Source organism: Callithrix jacchus, chromosome 5 (assembly GCF_049354715.1).
Source record: "Callithrix jacchus isolate 240 chromosome 5, calJac240_pri, whole genome shotgun sequence".
NCBI classification, from domain to species: domain Eukaryota; kingdom Metazoa; phylum Chordata; class Mammalia; order Primates; family Cebidae; genus Callithrix; species Callithrix jacchus.
In genome coordinates this window covers 128,638,473-128,655,623 of record NC_133506.1, presented here as the reverse complement: position 1 = coordinate 128,655,623, position 17,151 = coordinate 128,638,473, and the positions used below count along the sequence as shown (strand labels likewise).

The window sequence follows — 17,151 nt, the reverse complement described above, 5'->3', positions numbered from 1 at the left end:
TGACTCCTGAGAAGCGGCTCCCAGGTGGCCAAGTTGCCAGTGCAGGGTATGGTTCTGCCCAAGAGGTCATAGAATTAAGAAGGCTGAGGCATACCCATTGTAGAAGAAATTGGTGTGAGGCTGGGTGGTCACCAGGCTTGGGGAATGGAGGCTTACGTACCCTTCTCGTTGCTGCCTCATTCAGGAGACTTGGGCAGTTTTACCAGTGACTGCTATTTAAAGAGCACCCAACCTACTCTGGCCTCTGAGCTGGGCCTTGCACGTCACAGTGATCATTTGCCATCCAAAGGAGAGCGCTGCCAATGCCCATTTTTCAGTTAACGGAAAGGCTGAGTTATGTGTGGCTCGTGCTGGGGCACACCTATGCACCTGGGGTCCCACCCGATGTGTTTGACTGGTGTTTGACGGTCCTACCAATCACATGGCCTCCAAGGCATTGAACTCGTCTGCATCTCCTCTTTCTATCTTAACAATCTTAACCATCAAGGCATTGAGCCAAGTGACCTCCAAGGACCCTCACTTTTAATGTGGGTGGTTGGGGGGCACTGAGGAGGTGGAGGATGCTGGAGATGAGAAGTCAGCTTCCGGGGGGAAACAGGGTCAGAAAAAGCAGGAACAACTTCCTGCTGGGGATGCCCTTCTTCCTGCTGCCCACTGCTTGGGATTAGTGGTCTGTGAAGATACAAGGAGGGAGACCCTTCTTACCTAGCAGCCTGCTGGGACCCTGGCCATCCGTCATTAGCCTCTACCATGTTGGAAGAGCAAGGGATGAGAGAGACCTCTAGAAGAGTACCTCAGGCTGTCCACCTCTGCCCCTGCATCCAGCCTGAAGAGGTGCCGGCCCCTTTCCCCCACCTGCACCTCCTTGGCCTCCCTTGTGGGCCCAGCCCCCTCCATCTGCTAGGAGTCATTATTTGGGGTCCCAGTGCCTTCCCACCTCCTCACAGGTCAGCCCCGGGGCTTTCCTAAGCAGACTGAATTGCTTCTTTGTGTCCCTACCCAAGACAGCAAAGTGTCTGCTGCTGTCCCTGCAGGGAGGCCACCTCTTCTGCCTCTGCCATGCCCTGCTGGTTCCTGGGTGTCACTCAGGGCTGGGCTGCAAACAGCAGCCCACAAGGACCAACCCAACATCTCTGGGGCCAGTGAGGGTTTTGGGGCAGCTCGCTCTCTAGAGGGAAGTCGATCCAAGGGGCTAAAAGTGGCCCAAATTTGCATTAGACCATTGCAAGTGTTAGGCAGGGCTTTTTACTTTCTCAGACATCTGCTTAGCTTCCAGGCTTCTGTACAGATCCTCTGTGGAGAATTACAATTCTTCCCCTAGCTTGCCTCTGCCACTACCCTGTTTCTGAGTGCTTCTGAGGGTGACCAGCTCACATCAGTTATCTGGGGAGTGTCCCAGGTTTAGCACCGGAAGTCCTGCATCCTGGGAAATCCCTCCGTCCCAGGTGAACCGGAGTGGTTGGGCACCCTGGTTCCTGTCCCAAAAGGGACACTGTATTCAGGGAATTCTGACCCCTTGACATACTGGCCTGCACACTGCTAATGAGATAAACCATTGCTACTCACTCCTGCCCAAAGCCAGAGAAGTCAAGTGACCTATCATCATCCTTCTCACCATTCTCTCTTCCATCTCTGCTCCTCCTTGATGTTTATTTTTATTCATTTTGTTTGTTTTGAGACAGAGGCTCATGCTGTTGCCCAGGCTCGAGTGCAGTGGCTCGCCTCTCTCAGCGCACTGCAACCTCTGCCTCGTGGGTTCAAGCGATTCTCGTGTCACAGCCTCCCTAGTAGCTGGCATTACAGGCATGTGCCACCATGCCTGGCTAATATTTGTATTTTTAGTAAAGACCGAGTTTCACTGTGTTGGCCAGGCTGGTCTCAAACTCCTGACCTCGTGATCTGCCTGCCTCTGCCTCCCAAAGCACTGGGATTACAGGCGTGAGCCACCGTACCTGGGCCTATTTTTAATTTTCTTAACAAATGATTTTGAAATATGCCTAATAATTCTGTTCTTTTTTTGTTCTTCTTTTTTCTCTTATTTATTTTTATTTATTATATACAGAGAGGGTCTTGCTATGTTGCCCAGCTGGTCAAACTCCTGGCCTTAAGCAATTCTCCTGCCTCAGCCTCCCAGAGTGCTGGGATTACAGGTGTGAGCCACTATGCCTAGACTTTGATGTTTAAAAATAAAACTATGGCCAAGCACAGTGGCTCATGCTTTTAATCCTAGCACTTTAGGAAGCCGAGACAGGCGGATTGCCTGAGCTCAGGAATTTGAGACCAGCCTGGGCAACACAATGAAACCCCGTTTCTACTAAAATACATAAAAAGTTAGCTGGGCGTGGCAGCGTGTGCCTGTATTCCCAGCTACTTGGGAGGCTGAGACAGGAGAATTGCTTGAACCCGGGAGGCAGAGGTTTCAGTGAGCCAAGATCCTGCCACTGCATTCCAGACTGGCGACAGAGTAAGACTCTGTCTCATAAATAAATAAATAAATATTAAAAATAAAAATATAATGGAAAATGAACTTTTAAAATAAACCCTGATTCCTCCAATGCTGGATGGGACCCCACTTCCTGGTGGTTCTCTGGGTTTGCCCCCTCCTAGCAAATTCTGATTCCTCAGGAAAAGGAAGAGAAGTCTGGATGCCTCAAGGCAAACCCTGCCTCCCTGAGGCTGTCCTTGCAGACAGTCCCTGGGTTCCTCCCTAGGAGAAGCCTCATCAGGACTGCTCTTGTCCTTGCTGGTGCAGCTCAACCCCAGGATTCATCTGCCCCCCTTTTCCCCAGTGACACCCGGCCCTGTTGACCCTTCCCGCCTGCCTCCTCCTTCTCCTTCCCTTTCCACACTCCCTCTCTCCTCTCCTGTGCCACTCTCCACAGGGATGGCCCTCTCCTGGCCCTTCTTGAGAGATCTCTGCCTTTTTGCTCTGACTCAGGCTCTGGTGACAGGTTCCCATGGGACTTGGCTTGTCACGGAAGGGACAAGGGACCTTGTCAGGGGACAGCCTGAAGTTTCTAACAGAGCCCCTCATCTCCACTTCCCTTTTCTTCCTACTAATGTATCATGGTTCAGACTAGTAATGGTGTCTTTGTGCTACTGCTGGGGAGTAACAGAACCCAGAAGACAGCAGCTTCCCTGTCTTCAGAAGGGCATGGGTTTATAATTTCCCCCTTGCTTTTGAATGCTGTTTTGAATTTTTCATAGCCCATCCTGGAAAGGAAACCTCTCATCTGGGCTTTCTCTTCCAGGAGCTTAAAGGATAGAGAGAATGGCCCACCAAACTCCACCTGCCCAGGATCATCAGCACAGAGTGTTTAGTTAGACTGGAGGACTTGCAGAAATGCACATCAGGGTCGCAGGAGGGAAGCTGGTGAGCCTGGGGCATCCTCTGTGCCACCAGCCCCACTGTAGGCTGCCCTGGTTCCTCTTCACAGTTTCCCACCCTGCAGCCAGTCTAGGTCTCACGGCTCCTAAGTCAGCTCAGGGCTCACCCCCCACCACCGAGAGGCCATCCCTGCCACCGGGTGCTCGTTATTCTCTGTAGCTTCTGTTATGCATCCATGTCCCCAAATACCACCCACTTTGCTACTCCTGGCGTCTCTTGCTCCAGATCTCCTCCAGGGCTCCCCAGATCAGATCTTGTGTACAGTAAGCACGCTGGCTGTAGAATCCTGATGCATTCATTAGTGGCCACAGGTGTTCTCGGCTCCCAGACAGTGTTGGGAATCGGGATAGCAGGGGAAGGGGCTCCTGGGAGGGAGGCAGGCTTGGCCTTCATCTTCATCCTTACCTCCTCTGACACCTGCTTAGGCCAGTAGCTCTCAACGCCATGGCAGACTCTTGGAATCTGCATACACGGGGCCCAAGGCCACGGTAATAAACCAAGATCTCCAGGGCAGGGCCCAGGCATCGGCATTTGCCGGCGTTCCCTGTGACTGGCATGTGTCGTCAGGTTTGAGAGCCAAGGATTCAAATCCCATTCTGCAGCTGATGCAGGTGATGGAAGAAGAGGAGAGGGCTGGAAGAGATGGGGCCCTTTACTGGTCACCCCCACCAGTGGGCCTCTGACAGTTACCCAACATGCAGCGGGGCGAGGGAACATGGATGGGCCTGTGCGTGAGCATGTGTGTGTGTGGAGAGCCCAGTGAAGCCATGTTGTGCATGACAGGTAAAAAAAGTCAGAGAAGCCATGGTGCCAGCCCTTGCTGAGGGCAAAGGAGCCCAGGAGTGTTCAGGAGGGACTCTGACCGCCCAGCAAGGCAATGCCCTTGGCAGGATCCAGAGGGCGTGGCAGCTGTTTGGGCTGGAAGCCCCGTGTCAGGGCTGGGGCAAGGCAGAGGTAATGAGGCTTGCCAGGGATGGAAGAATGGCGTTTCTGTGCTGCTTATCAGGACGATGGCTCCCACACAGGATGTGAAGGAGGCTCCCATACCCCGCCTGGCCATGGCTGTAGTCAGCACTGTGTCACGGTGAGGACTTTGGACGGGGAGCCCCACCTCTGACTTGCCAGTGACATTGGGCTGGCTACTCTGTGGCTACAGTCGTGGTGAGTCGTGCGCCTGCCTGTGAATATGAGGTGCAGGCAATGGCAGCGGACTGAGAGCCAGCCACCAGGTGCCTGGCAAGGACCAAGACATCAGAAGCCTTGGCCTTCCTCATTGGAAAGAAACCTTGCACTCAGGGCTTTACAAAAGGTCAAGGAGGCTGGTTGTATTTTCGCTGTCATCTTGACGGCTGCAAGGAGATACTGAACCAAGTTGCAGGGGCTTATGAGATATTGGCAAGAATTTGTCCTCAACAGAAATATATTCGCATGCCTCTGACTCCTAGGATAGGAGCTCAGGGTCAGCTTGCACATGAAACTGGTAGCAGAAGCCGCGAGTACTGCTGTATTTCTGCCCAGGGCTGGTTAGAACATGCTTCGCAGCTTCCTATAACTGAAGCAGGGCTCAGCAGTGTCTTCCAAAGCTAGCTTTTGGGTCCTAGGCCCAGGGCCCCGGAGGGAAGAAGTGAGGCTATGAACTCCAGTCCTATACACCTTGCAGAAGCAAGAGTCTACATCTCCTGGGAGTTTCTGTGCAACCCAAACAGATCCATCAGTATATGCGAACACAGTATCCGAAACGCCTTCAGCTTGTACAGTGATTCTCACCAAAATCTTACAAGTGATGTGAAAATCTCACGGAAGTGTCAACAAGAACAAATGAATGAATGCCAATGGGAGTTCAAGCACAGATGAACCATAAGCAAAACAGCCAAGCCAGGTGTCTTTGAAGCAGAGCTTTGTAGAGGAATGAGTTTTAGTTTCAGGGTGGAAAATCATAGTCTCTCTTAGAAAGAGGACTCATGAGTTCTTGGAAAAGCCTTAAGTCCCTGTCTCTGTCAGCTCACACTGCAACCTCAGCAATAACACTCACCCCCACCCCAGGACAGGCATTTATTAGGTGCTTACTGCATATCAACTCCCTCGTGCTAAGGGCTTCAGAGGGACTATCCCAGGTAATCATATCAGCAACCTGTGAGGGGAGGGTGGGCATTATTGTTCTTCAAATTCTATAGTTGGAGAAATAGAAAATAGCACAGCTAACAAGGCACAGACCCTGGATTTGGACAGAAGAAGTCAGACTGCAAAGCCCAAACTTCAGCTGCCCCATGCATGGCCATGAGGACGTAAGAAGAGAGGGTCTCCAAAGCCCAGGGTCTGTGGTTTCATCTTGTCAGATCTTTCTGCAGCCACTGAGCTATCAGGGCAGGGGTCAGCAAACTGCAGCCCACGGGTCAAATCTGGCCCACCAGTTATTTGTGTAAATAAAGTTTTATTGGAACACAGCCACACTCAATGGTTTATATACTGTCCGTAGCTGCTTTCACACCTGCAAGGGCAAAGTTCAGTGGTTGCAACACTCATTGGACTGCCAAACCTAAAATATTTACTATCTGGTCCATGACAGAAAAAGTTTGCTGCCCTCCAGATCAAGGGATGAAGTTGAAGCATGCTGAGGCCCTCTCTAAGGAGTCAAAGGAGAGCATATCTTTGGTTGATATAGACGGGGATTTGGGTAGACACGTGGCAAACGCTGAGTGATGCAGTTTTTGTGGGCACGCCCTGGGCTGGTGTGGTGGGGTGACTTCTTGTCTGCCCACTCCATTTCATGAACAGTCCTGCCTGCAGGTTGGGGAGACAGGCTCAATGGCCCTGTCAGCCCCAAGGCACCATAATATTTCCTTTATTAAGGAACTGATTATTTTTCAGATAACCCCTGGGGAGGCTGCACTTGTCCCTTTTCACAGTTTCCCATCCCCCAGCCAGTCTAGGCCCCACGGCTCCTAAGTCAGCTCAGGGCTCTTTTCCCCCACCCCACCCAAGGGGGACCGACCCTGCCACAGGATGCTCACTATTCTCCGTCACTTCTGTTACATGTCCGTATCCCTGAATACCACCTGTTTTGCTACTCCTGTCCTCTGTCACCCCGGATCTCCTCCAGAGCTCTCCAGATCAGATCCTATATACAGTAAGCATGCTGGCTGCAGGCTCCTGATGCATTTAGTAGTGGCCACAGGTGTCCTTGGCTCCAGCCTGTGTTGGGGATTGGGATAGCTGGGAAGGGTTTCCTGGGGGGGAGGTGAGCTTGACCACTTTCCTCATCCTCACCTCCTCTGATGCCCGCTTAGGCCAGTGGCTCCCAACACTGTCGCATGAGCTTAAAATCAGCACATAGGGGGCAGATTTTAAGCTGAGGTAGATGCTTAGGGGCTCACTGTAAACCTGTCAAAAAGGGATGGCATGGGCATTAATTACATGAACCACATGGGAGCTCAGTGGTGACAGGTGTGAGATTCTGTCAGGGCTGGTCTTTTCCTAGGAGTCTACTTGACCGGCAGACTTGAGGTGGGGGCTGTTCTTCCTGATGTATCTGGAACTATGAGCCTAGATGAAACATGTGTAGGAGTTGGGGGGATAAAGGTAAAAATGGGGTGAAGGCCAAGCCCTGAAACAAAATGGAGATCAGATACTAAAGGGGATTCTCCTTGGTGTTCTCTGCTGGAGGCTGGAACTCAGGCCACAGCTGGAGCAGGCCTGACAGGACCTTCAGGGCCATAAGTGTGTCCCAGTCCTGCGAGCCTGGGGCAGGTCGTGCCCAGCTGCCAAGTCTACAACACTCCCTTGCCTCTGAGCAATAGATGGATTCCTTTGGGCAGCAAGATGGATGGACATGAGCCGGTTGACCTGAAAGTCCAGTGATGGCAGTATTTCCCTTTTCTTTTCTTTTTTTTTAATAGAGACGGGGTTTCACCATGTTGGCCAGGATGGTCTCGGTCTCCTGACCTCGTGATCCACCCGCCTTGGCCTCTCAAAGTGCTGGGATTACAGGCGTGAGCCACCACGCCCGGCCAGTGTTTTCCTTTTCTATCTAGTCTACCCACAACTCCCTTGGGCCACACACCAGCATTGCTTGGTGAGTGACACCCTATTCTCATCCCTTTAGATCTTTGTTGTTCAGATAGCCCTTCATGGAGGGGCTGCTCCTTGGACCTGTCTGGCCAAGGTAGAGTCTCATGCGCAAAAGGGCCTTCCTAAGACACTGGGACAGACCCCATTTCCCTCCAGTCATGCCTCTGCTTCCTGTGCAAGTTGACTTTTGGCTGATTTGCTGTAGATTGCAGCCTGCACAATGAGGGTTCTTCATACTTATGCCTGTGTTGTCTCCACGGCTAAAAACTAAGCCCCCTGAGGGCAGGCATTCGTCACAGATCAAATTTGTACGCATCCCATTTTGCTTCTCCCTCCTTTCACACTCCAATGCCTGATTTGTGCAGAAAGCAGGTTCTTAAAGACAGGCATCTACCAGCACAGCCCCTCACTGTCCTGCAGAGGCTGGAGGTGAGAGGATCACAGCAAGCATCACAGGGGCCCAAAGAAATGTAGTGATGGTGCCAGACCTGCAGAGCCCATGGAGAAGCTGAGCCCAGAGCCAGACCTGTGGCACCATCAGCATCTGCAGCTGCACTTCCTTGTCCCATTTCGCTTCTGGTTAAAATGTGATATACCTGCTTCCATGCTGTAATGGAATAAAAACCAAAATGCATTGAGGACCTCTCTACGCTAGGATGTAACTGGCATTATGGGGTCATTCGGCAAGCGTTCATGGTAGATATTATTGTTCTCAAGTTGCATATAAGAAATAGATGTAGGCCAGGCATCGTGGCTCACGCCTGTAATCCCAGCACTTTGGGAGGCCAAGGTGGGCAGATCACTTGAGGTCAGGAGTTCGAGACCAGCCTGGGCAACATGGTGAAACCCCATGTATTAAAAATACAAAAATAAACTATAAATCACCTGAATCCAGGAGGTGGAGGTTGCAGTGAGCCAAGATCATGCCATTGCACTCCAGCCTGGGCAACAGAGTGAGACTCCATCTCAAAAAAAAAAAAGAAAAATGAAAAAGAAATGGAGGTGTAGAAAGTAAAATGAAAAGTACAAAGTTATACAGCCACGTGGCAGAATTCAGGGCATCCTGAGAGCCAGCCAGCGTGTTTTCTGTTGCAGCAAAGCACTGTAAGGGCAGAGCCTGCCCAGGACACAGGACAGCATGACGGGCAGAGGGCTCATGTCACTCCCTCCTGGTGCCCGTGCTCTTTTTTTTTTTTTTTGAGTTGGAGTTTTGCTCTTGTTGCCCAGGCTGGAGTGCAATGGTGTAGGCTTGGCTCACTGCAACCTCCGCCTCCAGGATTCCAATGATTCTCCTGCCTCAGCCTCCTCAGTAGCTGGGATTACAGGCATGCGCTACCATATCCAGCTAATTTTGAATGTTTAGTAGAGACAGGGTTTCTCCATGTTGGTCTCGAACTCCTGACCTCAGGTGATTCACCCACCTTGGCCTCCCAAACTGCTGGGATTACAGGGATGAGCCACCACACCCAGCTTCCCTGCTCTTTACTTCCACGCATGTCCTGACCTTTCTCCTTCCTCTCCTACTGAAGGTCACAGGTCCTCCTCCTGGCTCCCCAGCACCCAAGGAGGTCCGGACCTTGGCCAGGGACTCCCATTGTGTGGGCACCTGTTCCAGACAGCAGCCTTCATATGCTTTCTTGGTTTTTCAGGAACTTGGCCATTGGAATCGGGATCCAGAATTTTCCTGAGGGCCTGGCTGTCAGCCTTCCCTTGCGAGGGGCGGGCTTCTCCACCTGGAGAGCTTTCTGGTGAGTGCTGCCAGAAGGCGAGGTCATGTCTGATGTCAAGTGCTCACAGTTCTCCATGTGGGCTTCTTTTGCAAGAACAGCCTCTTCCACCTGGCAGCCAATCTAAGGCTCCTGGTCAAACACCGATAACCCCACTGACTCTTGTACCCCCCAAGGCTGGGGGGACCCTCAGTCTCATCTTCTGATTTTCATCCTCTACATAAACTAACCTGATGGGCTGCGTTTCCTATTTTAAAGCCCTCTGTGGAGAGGCACGCCATGCCCATTCAGGATTAGGCTCTGGCAGAACCGAGGTAGACCTGATGTCCACTCTAGATGTCAGATGCCTTAGCTTACGCTCACATTACAACTGCCTGTCCCCAGGAGGTGTTACAGTATCTCCTGTCATAACCCCCTGTCGATGTGAACACTAGAAGCACGTCAGATGCTGTTGTACTCATACCTCGTATTCTCATTTTCCCCAAAGAGCTTTCTAGTCTATTCCTTAATTGTGCCTTCCAGTGTCCATGGTGAGTCCCCATGTTTCAGAGGAGGGAGCCACAGCCCAGAGTCAGATGACCAGCTCAAGTCACCTGGTTCATCAGTGGTGGCCCTGAGACTGGAAGTCTCGCTTCTGTCCCTCCACGCAGGACTCCGAGCCTCAGATCACTTCTTTGTTAAAACAATCGCTACTCTAGAATGTATGGTAAGAGCATTTGAAAAGACAGCCAATGACAGTTTCAGAATGCCTTCCGTGTTACAGGGCCTTATGACTTACAAATTCTTGCATATCCTGAAATTATTTTTTCCACCCTCTGGTATCTCTTCCTCCATTGCTGGAGTCTGTGGAACAGAGCATTTGGGCAAGGACAGAGCAAGGTGGCCTTAGAGGTTATTATTATTACTATTTGTGTGTGTGTGAGAGAGAGAGATGGAATTTTGCTCTGTCACTCAGGCTGGAGTGCACGATCTCGATCTCAGCTTACCACAACCTCTGCCTCCTGGGTTCAAGCAATTCTTGTCCCTCAGCCTCCTGAGTAGCTGGAATTACAGGTGTGCATCACCTTGCCTGGCTAATTTTTTTGTATGTTTAGTAGAGACAGGGTTTCGCCATGTTGGCCAGGCAGGCCTTGAACTCCTGACCTCAAGAGATTGCCCCCATCTCAGCCTCTCTAAGTGCTGGGATTATAGGAGTGAGCCACCGCACCCAGCCAGGGACTATTTTTTAACTCTAAGAACTGTAATTATTATTTCCTACAGTCAGGGAACCAGGGGAGACTAGAGAAAGGAGTGGTGCCTTCATGGTCGGCATCCAGACCCTGAGGGAAAGCTTGTCGTTTCTCTTACTCTAGTCTGGACTTGACATCAAACCCACTTTTTCCTGAGGTGACAAAGCCAAGGCCAAGAATTCTATAAAGCAGAGAGCTGCCAATTCCTCTGGACTGTGCATAAAACCCAGGAGAACCAGGAAGCAGCCCCCTCCTGAGAGAATTCTGCAGCAGAAAACACATCCCACGCACACTGTCTGCTGCTGGCCAGAAAGAGGCAGGCAGAAGGTGGGAGCTCACAGTCCTCACAGTGAGGACTTGCCTTCCTGACATCTGGGGAGGTGGGGCAAGGAAGACATCTCTCACCCCCATCTTACAGATGGAAAGATTGAGGCTCAGAGGCAGTGTAGCCTGCTGAACCCCTACAGTGAGAAAGGGGCCTCAACGCTTTGTCTGTTGGGGTTCTGCGGTGGCAGGTATCTTTTGCCCGTGGGGCTCAGGCTGTGGGGTTCCAGCTCATCTCCTGCTCTTGAAATTCTCACTCCTCACATGTGCTGCTGTTTGCATCAGAGCTCATTTGATTTCAAGTGGTATAGACCTCCCCCGCCCCTTACTACCTCAAATAAAGGGATTTCTTTCTTTTTTTTTTTTTTTGAGACAGAGTTTCACTCTTGTTGCCCAGGCTGGAGTGCAATGGTGCAATCTTGGCTCCCAGCTTCAAGGGATTCTCCTGCCTCAGCCTCTCAAGTAGCTGGGATTACAGGCATGCACCACCACTCCTAGCTGATTTTTTTATATTTTTAGTAGGGACAGGGTTTCTCCATGTTAGTCAGGCTGGCCTCGAACTCCTGACTTCAGGTGATCTGCCCGCCTGGGCCTCCCAAAGTGCTGGGATTACAGGCGTCAGCCACTGCACCTGGCCAGGGATTTCTTAACAACAGAAATCTCACCTTAATCCAAGATGGAGGTGAGGGAGACAGGCTCTCAGTGCACACATGGCTAGATGCAGCAGAGGGGCATGGGTGCAGCCCCTTCAATAGGGGGAACTCCCAAACATGCCAAGTACAACTGACTGTCCTTGGGAAATGCCCATATCATTCCTCCTCAGTGTCCCGTCAGTCAGAAGACAGTGTAGGCCTCCAGTGCTGGTGGGTCCCTAACATGTATGTGGCCATGCAACGTGATGTTACTCATCCATAAAAAGGAAGGAAGTGCTGATCCATGCTGCAACATGGATACACCCAAAAACAGTGTGCTAGGTCAACAAGCCAGTCAAAATGGACCATATATCATGTATTATTCCATGTATATGAAATACCCAGAAGAGGAAAAAAAGTAGATTCGTGATTGCCAGGGGTTGGAAGGAGGGAGAGAATGGGAGGGGGGTGGCAAGTGTTTGTGGGGTTTGTTTCGGGGTGATGAAAATGTTCTGGAATTAGATAGAGACGGTGGCTGCACAGCTTTGCAGTTACACTGAAAACCACAGGACTGGATACATGAAATGGACATGTCATATGGTATGTGAATTCTATCTCAATAATGCTATTATTTTTAAAAGGCCATGCAGGAAACTTAAAACCCTAAAGATAATTGGGGGTTGAGGGTCTACTATAACTGTTTGGGAAGGAGAAAGAGGTGCTTAAAAAACAATTATGTGGCCGGGCACAGTGGCTCACGCCTGTAATCCCAGCACTTTGGGAGGCAGAGGCAGGTGAATCACCTGAGGTCAGGAGTTCGAGACCAGCCTGGCCAACATGGTGAAACCCCATGTCTACTAACAGTACAAAAATTTGCCAGACATGGTGGTGGGTGCCAGTAGTTCCAGCCACTTGGGAGGCTGAGGCAGGAGAATCACTTGAACCAGGAGGCAGAGGTTGCAGGCAGTGGAGCTAGCACCACTGCACTCCAGCCGGGGCGACAGCGCAAGACTCTGTCTCAAAAAAACAAAACGAAACAAACGAACTCACTAACTAACAACAGAGCAATGATGTGCCATTGCTCTGCTGTGTTGTAGAATGACACGCATCATGTGCTGAGGTTAAGTCCACCGTCTGGGCTCGTGAAGCGTCTGCTTGCCTCCCCCTGCAGGGGTAAATATCTCTGTTCTCTCCTTAGGTACGGGCAGCTGAGTGGCATGGTAGAGCCCCTGGCTGGGGTCTTCGGTGCCTTTGCAGTGGTGCTGGCTGAGCCCATCCTGCCCTATGCTCTGGCCTTTGCTGCCGGTGCCATGGTCTACGTGGTCATGGATGACATCATCCCTGAAGCCCAGATCAGGTTGGAGAACTTTCCCTCCCTGTCTATCCCTGTCCCGGTCCCTGCTGGGCCCCCAGCCTTGGGATGTGCTCTTTCTTCATTTGTTTCTCCCTTCCTTATTCCACCTCCATCTGCCCCTTCCCAAGATCCTTCCCACTCCCTCCTGAACTGTGCTCTCTGAAACTGAAAGAAAAGCAGCAGGCCAGGTGTGGTGGCTCACGCCTGTAATCCCAGCACTTTGGGAGGCTGAGGTGGGAGGATCACCTGAGGTCGGGATTTCGAGATCAGCCTGACCAACATGGAGAAACCCCATCTCTACTAAAAAAAAAATACAAAATTAGCCAGGCATGGTGGCGCATGCCTGTAATCCAAGCTACTGGGGAGGCTGAGGCAGAAGAATCGCTTAAACCAAGCAGGCGAAGGTTGTGGTGAGCCGAGATCGTGCCATTGCACTCCAGCCTGGGTAACAAGAGCAAAACTCTGTCTCAAAAAAAAAAAAAGAAAGAAAGAAAAGAAAAGCAGCAAAGGGCAGGTCGGTCAATAAATGAGGCGACACCAGGTAGTGGCATACACACTTGCCCCTTGTTCTGGATGCAGTAGACTGTCATTTTTCTATATTCTCTCTCATCCTCTCTCTCAGTTCTCTGGGGCTGGAAAGAGCGGAGAGGTGAGCTCTAAAATGTCATTCAAGGTGATACAGGCATGTCCTCATTGCTTTAAGCCAGGTGTCAGAGGGTGGGAACAAGGGTTTCCTTGGTTTCATTTTAGGTTTTTTTGTCTCTTTTTCCTTTTGAGGCAGAGTCTCCCTCTGTCGCCCAGGTTGGGGTGCATTTCAGCTCACTGCAATCTCCACCTCCCGGGTTCAAGTGATTCTTGTGCCTCAGCCTCCCAAGTAGCTGGGACTACAGGTGCCCACCACCACACCCAGCTAATTTTTGCATTTTTAGTAGAGACAGCATTTCTCCATATTGGCCAGGCTGGTCTCAAACTTCTGACCTCAGGTGATCTGCCCACCTTGGCCTCCCAAAGTGCTGGGATTACAGGCGTGAGCCACCGCTCCCGGCCTGTTTTGGTTTTTATAGAATAATTTTGAAGCTAGTTTTCTAGGCCAAATTAAATAATATCTTTAAGAAATAATCACCACTCCTTATTACTCAAGCATACACCACAGAACCATCATAGGTGACCTTGGGCAAGTGACTTCTTTTTGCCTCAGTTTCCCTACCTGTAATATAAGGATAATTATGATACTGACTTCCTGAGGTTGCTTTTTGGGGTTCCCTGAGTTCAGCAGTTGGCCCGGCACATAGTGAGCCCCAGTAAATGTTACCACTGTTGAGAGTAGCGTGCTTTCTCTTGGAACTGGACGTTGCAGTGGATACTTTCAGCCTAGCCATGGCCTCTGGGGACATTAAGGTCTTATTTTTCTCTCTGTCCTTCCCTTCCAGTGGTAATGGGAAACTAGCATCCTGGGCCTCCATCCTGGGATTCGTAGTGATGATGTCACTGGACGTCGGCCTGGGCTAGGACTGAGAAGCTTCAGACCCCAGGAAAGGCCACGCAAGGGAATGGCAGTGGTTGGCTTCTACGGGACCACAAGCCTCTTTCTTCACATTAAAACTTGTTTTCCTTTCTGTCTTCTTCATCTCATTATCCTGATCGACTCTGATTATAATAGGACCACTTTTACTTTGCTTTGAGGGAGGTTTTGATTTTATGGGGAATTTAAAGTTGTCATGGAAATACAGATTTTTGTTTTGGCTACTGAATAGACTCTCTCTTCAGTGGGATTATCAAGGAGCTTCAGATCAGGGAAATCTCTGCTTTGGGACCCTCTGTCTCCCTCCCAACTCCTCAAGGTCACCTACAGAAGTGAGCTACCAAGAGACATCTTCTAAGCATTTTGGTGGCCTAGTGACTCAGGGCAGAGTGGCCAGCTCACCTTTCCTCCATCCTTCCTGCTCCCTCCCTGCTGAGCCTCTCCCCATCTAGAATGCTGTAACTGGAGCATCATAAAGATAGCAAGCTACTTTTCAAGGCTGAGCCAGCCCAGAGAGGAGCACGCCTTCCTCTACCTCCTCCCAAGGAGATACTACATGGGAGGGGGACACAGACAAAGGGAAGGACATTGGCTAGTCTGGCTTTTTTTAAGGCAAAGATTGACATTATTGAAGGAAAGGAGATGAGAACAGCTGTGAACTCACAGTGAGCCCTGTGGAAAGAAGACAGAGTGTGGGCTTGATCAGAGCCCTCTGCTCTCAATGGATTCCAGGAGCAAAGCAGTTTGTCGTGCTTTCCAAATTTCCTAGGCATTTATTTTGATAAGTTTATAGCCATCATTTTTCTAAGAGACTTGGAGACACCAGCAAACTGCTAGAACTCAGACTCTTCATTTACCAAAAGAAGGAGCCACTTCAGTTAACCCAAGTGAATGAAAGACTTTTGGAGTCTGCAATGGGTCCTTCCCTGTTGACCATTTGGTAACTTGTAACCTGACCAAAAACTAGTTTGAGCTGCAACAGGCCTTGGCAGAGGGCTTAGGATGGGAAAGGAAGAAGGGGATAGGAAAAGAATAGAAAATTTTACATTTCCCCTTTTAAGTAAATTTTAGCCAACTTGTCATTCTGAAATATTCCTATAAAGAATGAGTTGAACTAGACCAGAAGCCAGCCTACTCCTTCATACATAGCTTCTCCAACAGGGCTAACAATGGCCTGTCCACTTCAAACATAGATAAGGCCTGCCGTCCTCATTAATGAAAGGAACACATGGGACTTTGGGCTCTGTTGGAAGGCAGGCAGCCCCGGAGCCAGGTATGCAGGCATTGCGGTTGTCAGTGTCCGCCCTCAGAGTTTACACATTCAGTTGCTTCCAAGGGTGAATCTCCTGCTCTGTGAATGCTATCGGACCCCAAAGGCCAACCTTGGGCTGGGTCTGGATATGTTCTTCCAAAGCACTGATGATCAAAATTGAAGACACATTCAGAGGTTTGATTGGTTGAGATTAACTGGTGTGGTGTATGTGTGTTTTATTTTTATGTCCTTGTATGTAGTTCTACATAATGCAGATTGTGCTTTCTGATGGACGAGACCTCATAACTGTGATTAATCTCAATAAAGGAGATGTTGTGGATGACCTGTGTTACGTTCAGTCCTTCTCAAAGCTGCTTCTTTGCAAGGATGATCATTATAAGAGCTACTAAAGTTGGAACTGATACCTCCCTGACCCAACACCAGGAGAGAGAAGGAAGGAGCTCAGATGGGAAGGGCTAGTCAGATTCTTGGTTGCAACAACAGCATCCAACAGCAGCTTACTTAAACAGAAAAGGAAATGAATGAAAGGCTAGTAGGGAACTTGCAGCAGGCTTTTTAGGAGAATCAGGCTTGAAAATGGGTTGTATCCAAGAAAGCCAGAGGTCTGGGGACATGACCCACTCATATCTGGAGAAGAACTTGGTTTAGATGCCACGGCCCCCAGAGCTGGTCCCTAGATCCTGGACACCACTAATGAAACTGCTGTACCTTGATGCCACCACCATTACTGCCACAAGAACAAACTACAGTGACCTCGATCCTGTGTCCTGGCTCCACATTCAAAGTTCTGGATCAGGACATCCAGCTGCCAGAACTTAGATCCTATGCCCCTGAACTAGATGATCTTGCCCCTTCCCAAGACTCACATAATGGTGGATTTTCCAAATTTTGGAATGAGTTCATACAGTACAGAACCAAAATAGAAAAAAAAAAGGTTTGTTAAGTTCATTACAGCCTTACTCTTTTGTTGTTCAATATCATCATATACTCTAATTCCTCTAGTTTCACTTAAATAAAAAACTCTTGCTTAAAACATGTAGCTATTCCTCATATAATCAAAACTTCATCTCCTGCCCAATGGGAGTTACCCCAATGTCTTTCAACTCCTGTACTCAGGGTCTCTGAGTAATGGATACCCCTCCTCCAGTGGGTAACAAGCCTATCTCCTTATTCTGTATCTTTGAGCTGAAGTGTAAAGTTAAACATAACTGTGCAACCCATATACAATAAAACCAATAAAGGGAGAGCAAAGAGAGAGAGTTAACATATTTCAGGATACACACAACACAGGAAGTACAAGAGACCCTGGATGATGTTTACATTTCCCTCTTCCAGTTTCCATTCCAAGCATGCTGTCTTCAGCCAGTACCTCAGATGAATGGGGTGTAATCTACTAGCCCTGACTCTAAGGGCACAGAGACCAACGTGGCCCTGCCTATATGCACGATGGCACCGTCTTCCTTTAACTCCCACCCCTGGAAGAGGAGGAGGAGGAGACTGCTGAGAGGATCACTTGAATTTCATTCATAGCCACTACCCTGGCCTGTACACTGTGGTATAGCAGCACTTTCCCAGGACTAGTCACTGCTGCCAGCCTTGTTAACCCACTTTTTTTTACCTAATGGCATGTGAAA

The 17,151-nt window shown here is 49.9% G+C and overlaps 1 protein-coding gene across 18 annotated transcripts in view; it reads left to right on the top strand.

Annotated features, from left to right (window-relative positions):
• Positions 1–15,836, top strand: part of SLC39A11 (solute carrier family 39 member 11) — a 441,622-nt gene extending 425,786 nt beyond the window's left edge. For 15 of the 18 annotated variants that reach the window (XM_078374526.1, XM_035301656.3, XM_054256431.2 and 12 more), the window contains 3 exons: positions 9,106–9,204; positions 12,567–12,725; positions 14,153–15,836. In XM_078374526.1, coding sequence (XP_078230652.1) covers positions 9,106–9,204; positions 12,567–12,725; positions 14,153–14,231 — 337 coding nt within the window. In that variant the 3' untranslated portion in view covers positions 14,232–15,836. The remainder of the gene's footprint in view (positions 1–9,105; positions 9,205–12,566; positions 12,726–14,152) is intronic. The other 3 variants (XM_078374528.1, XM_008997674.4, XM_078374527.1) reach the window with 1 other exon arrangement.
• Positions 15,837–17,151: the final 1,315 nt, after the last annotated feature.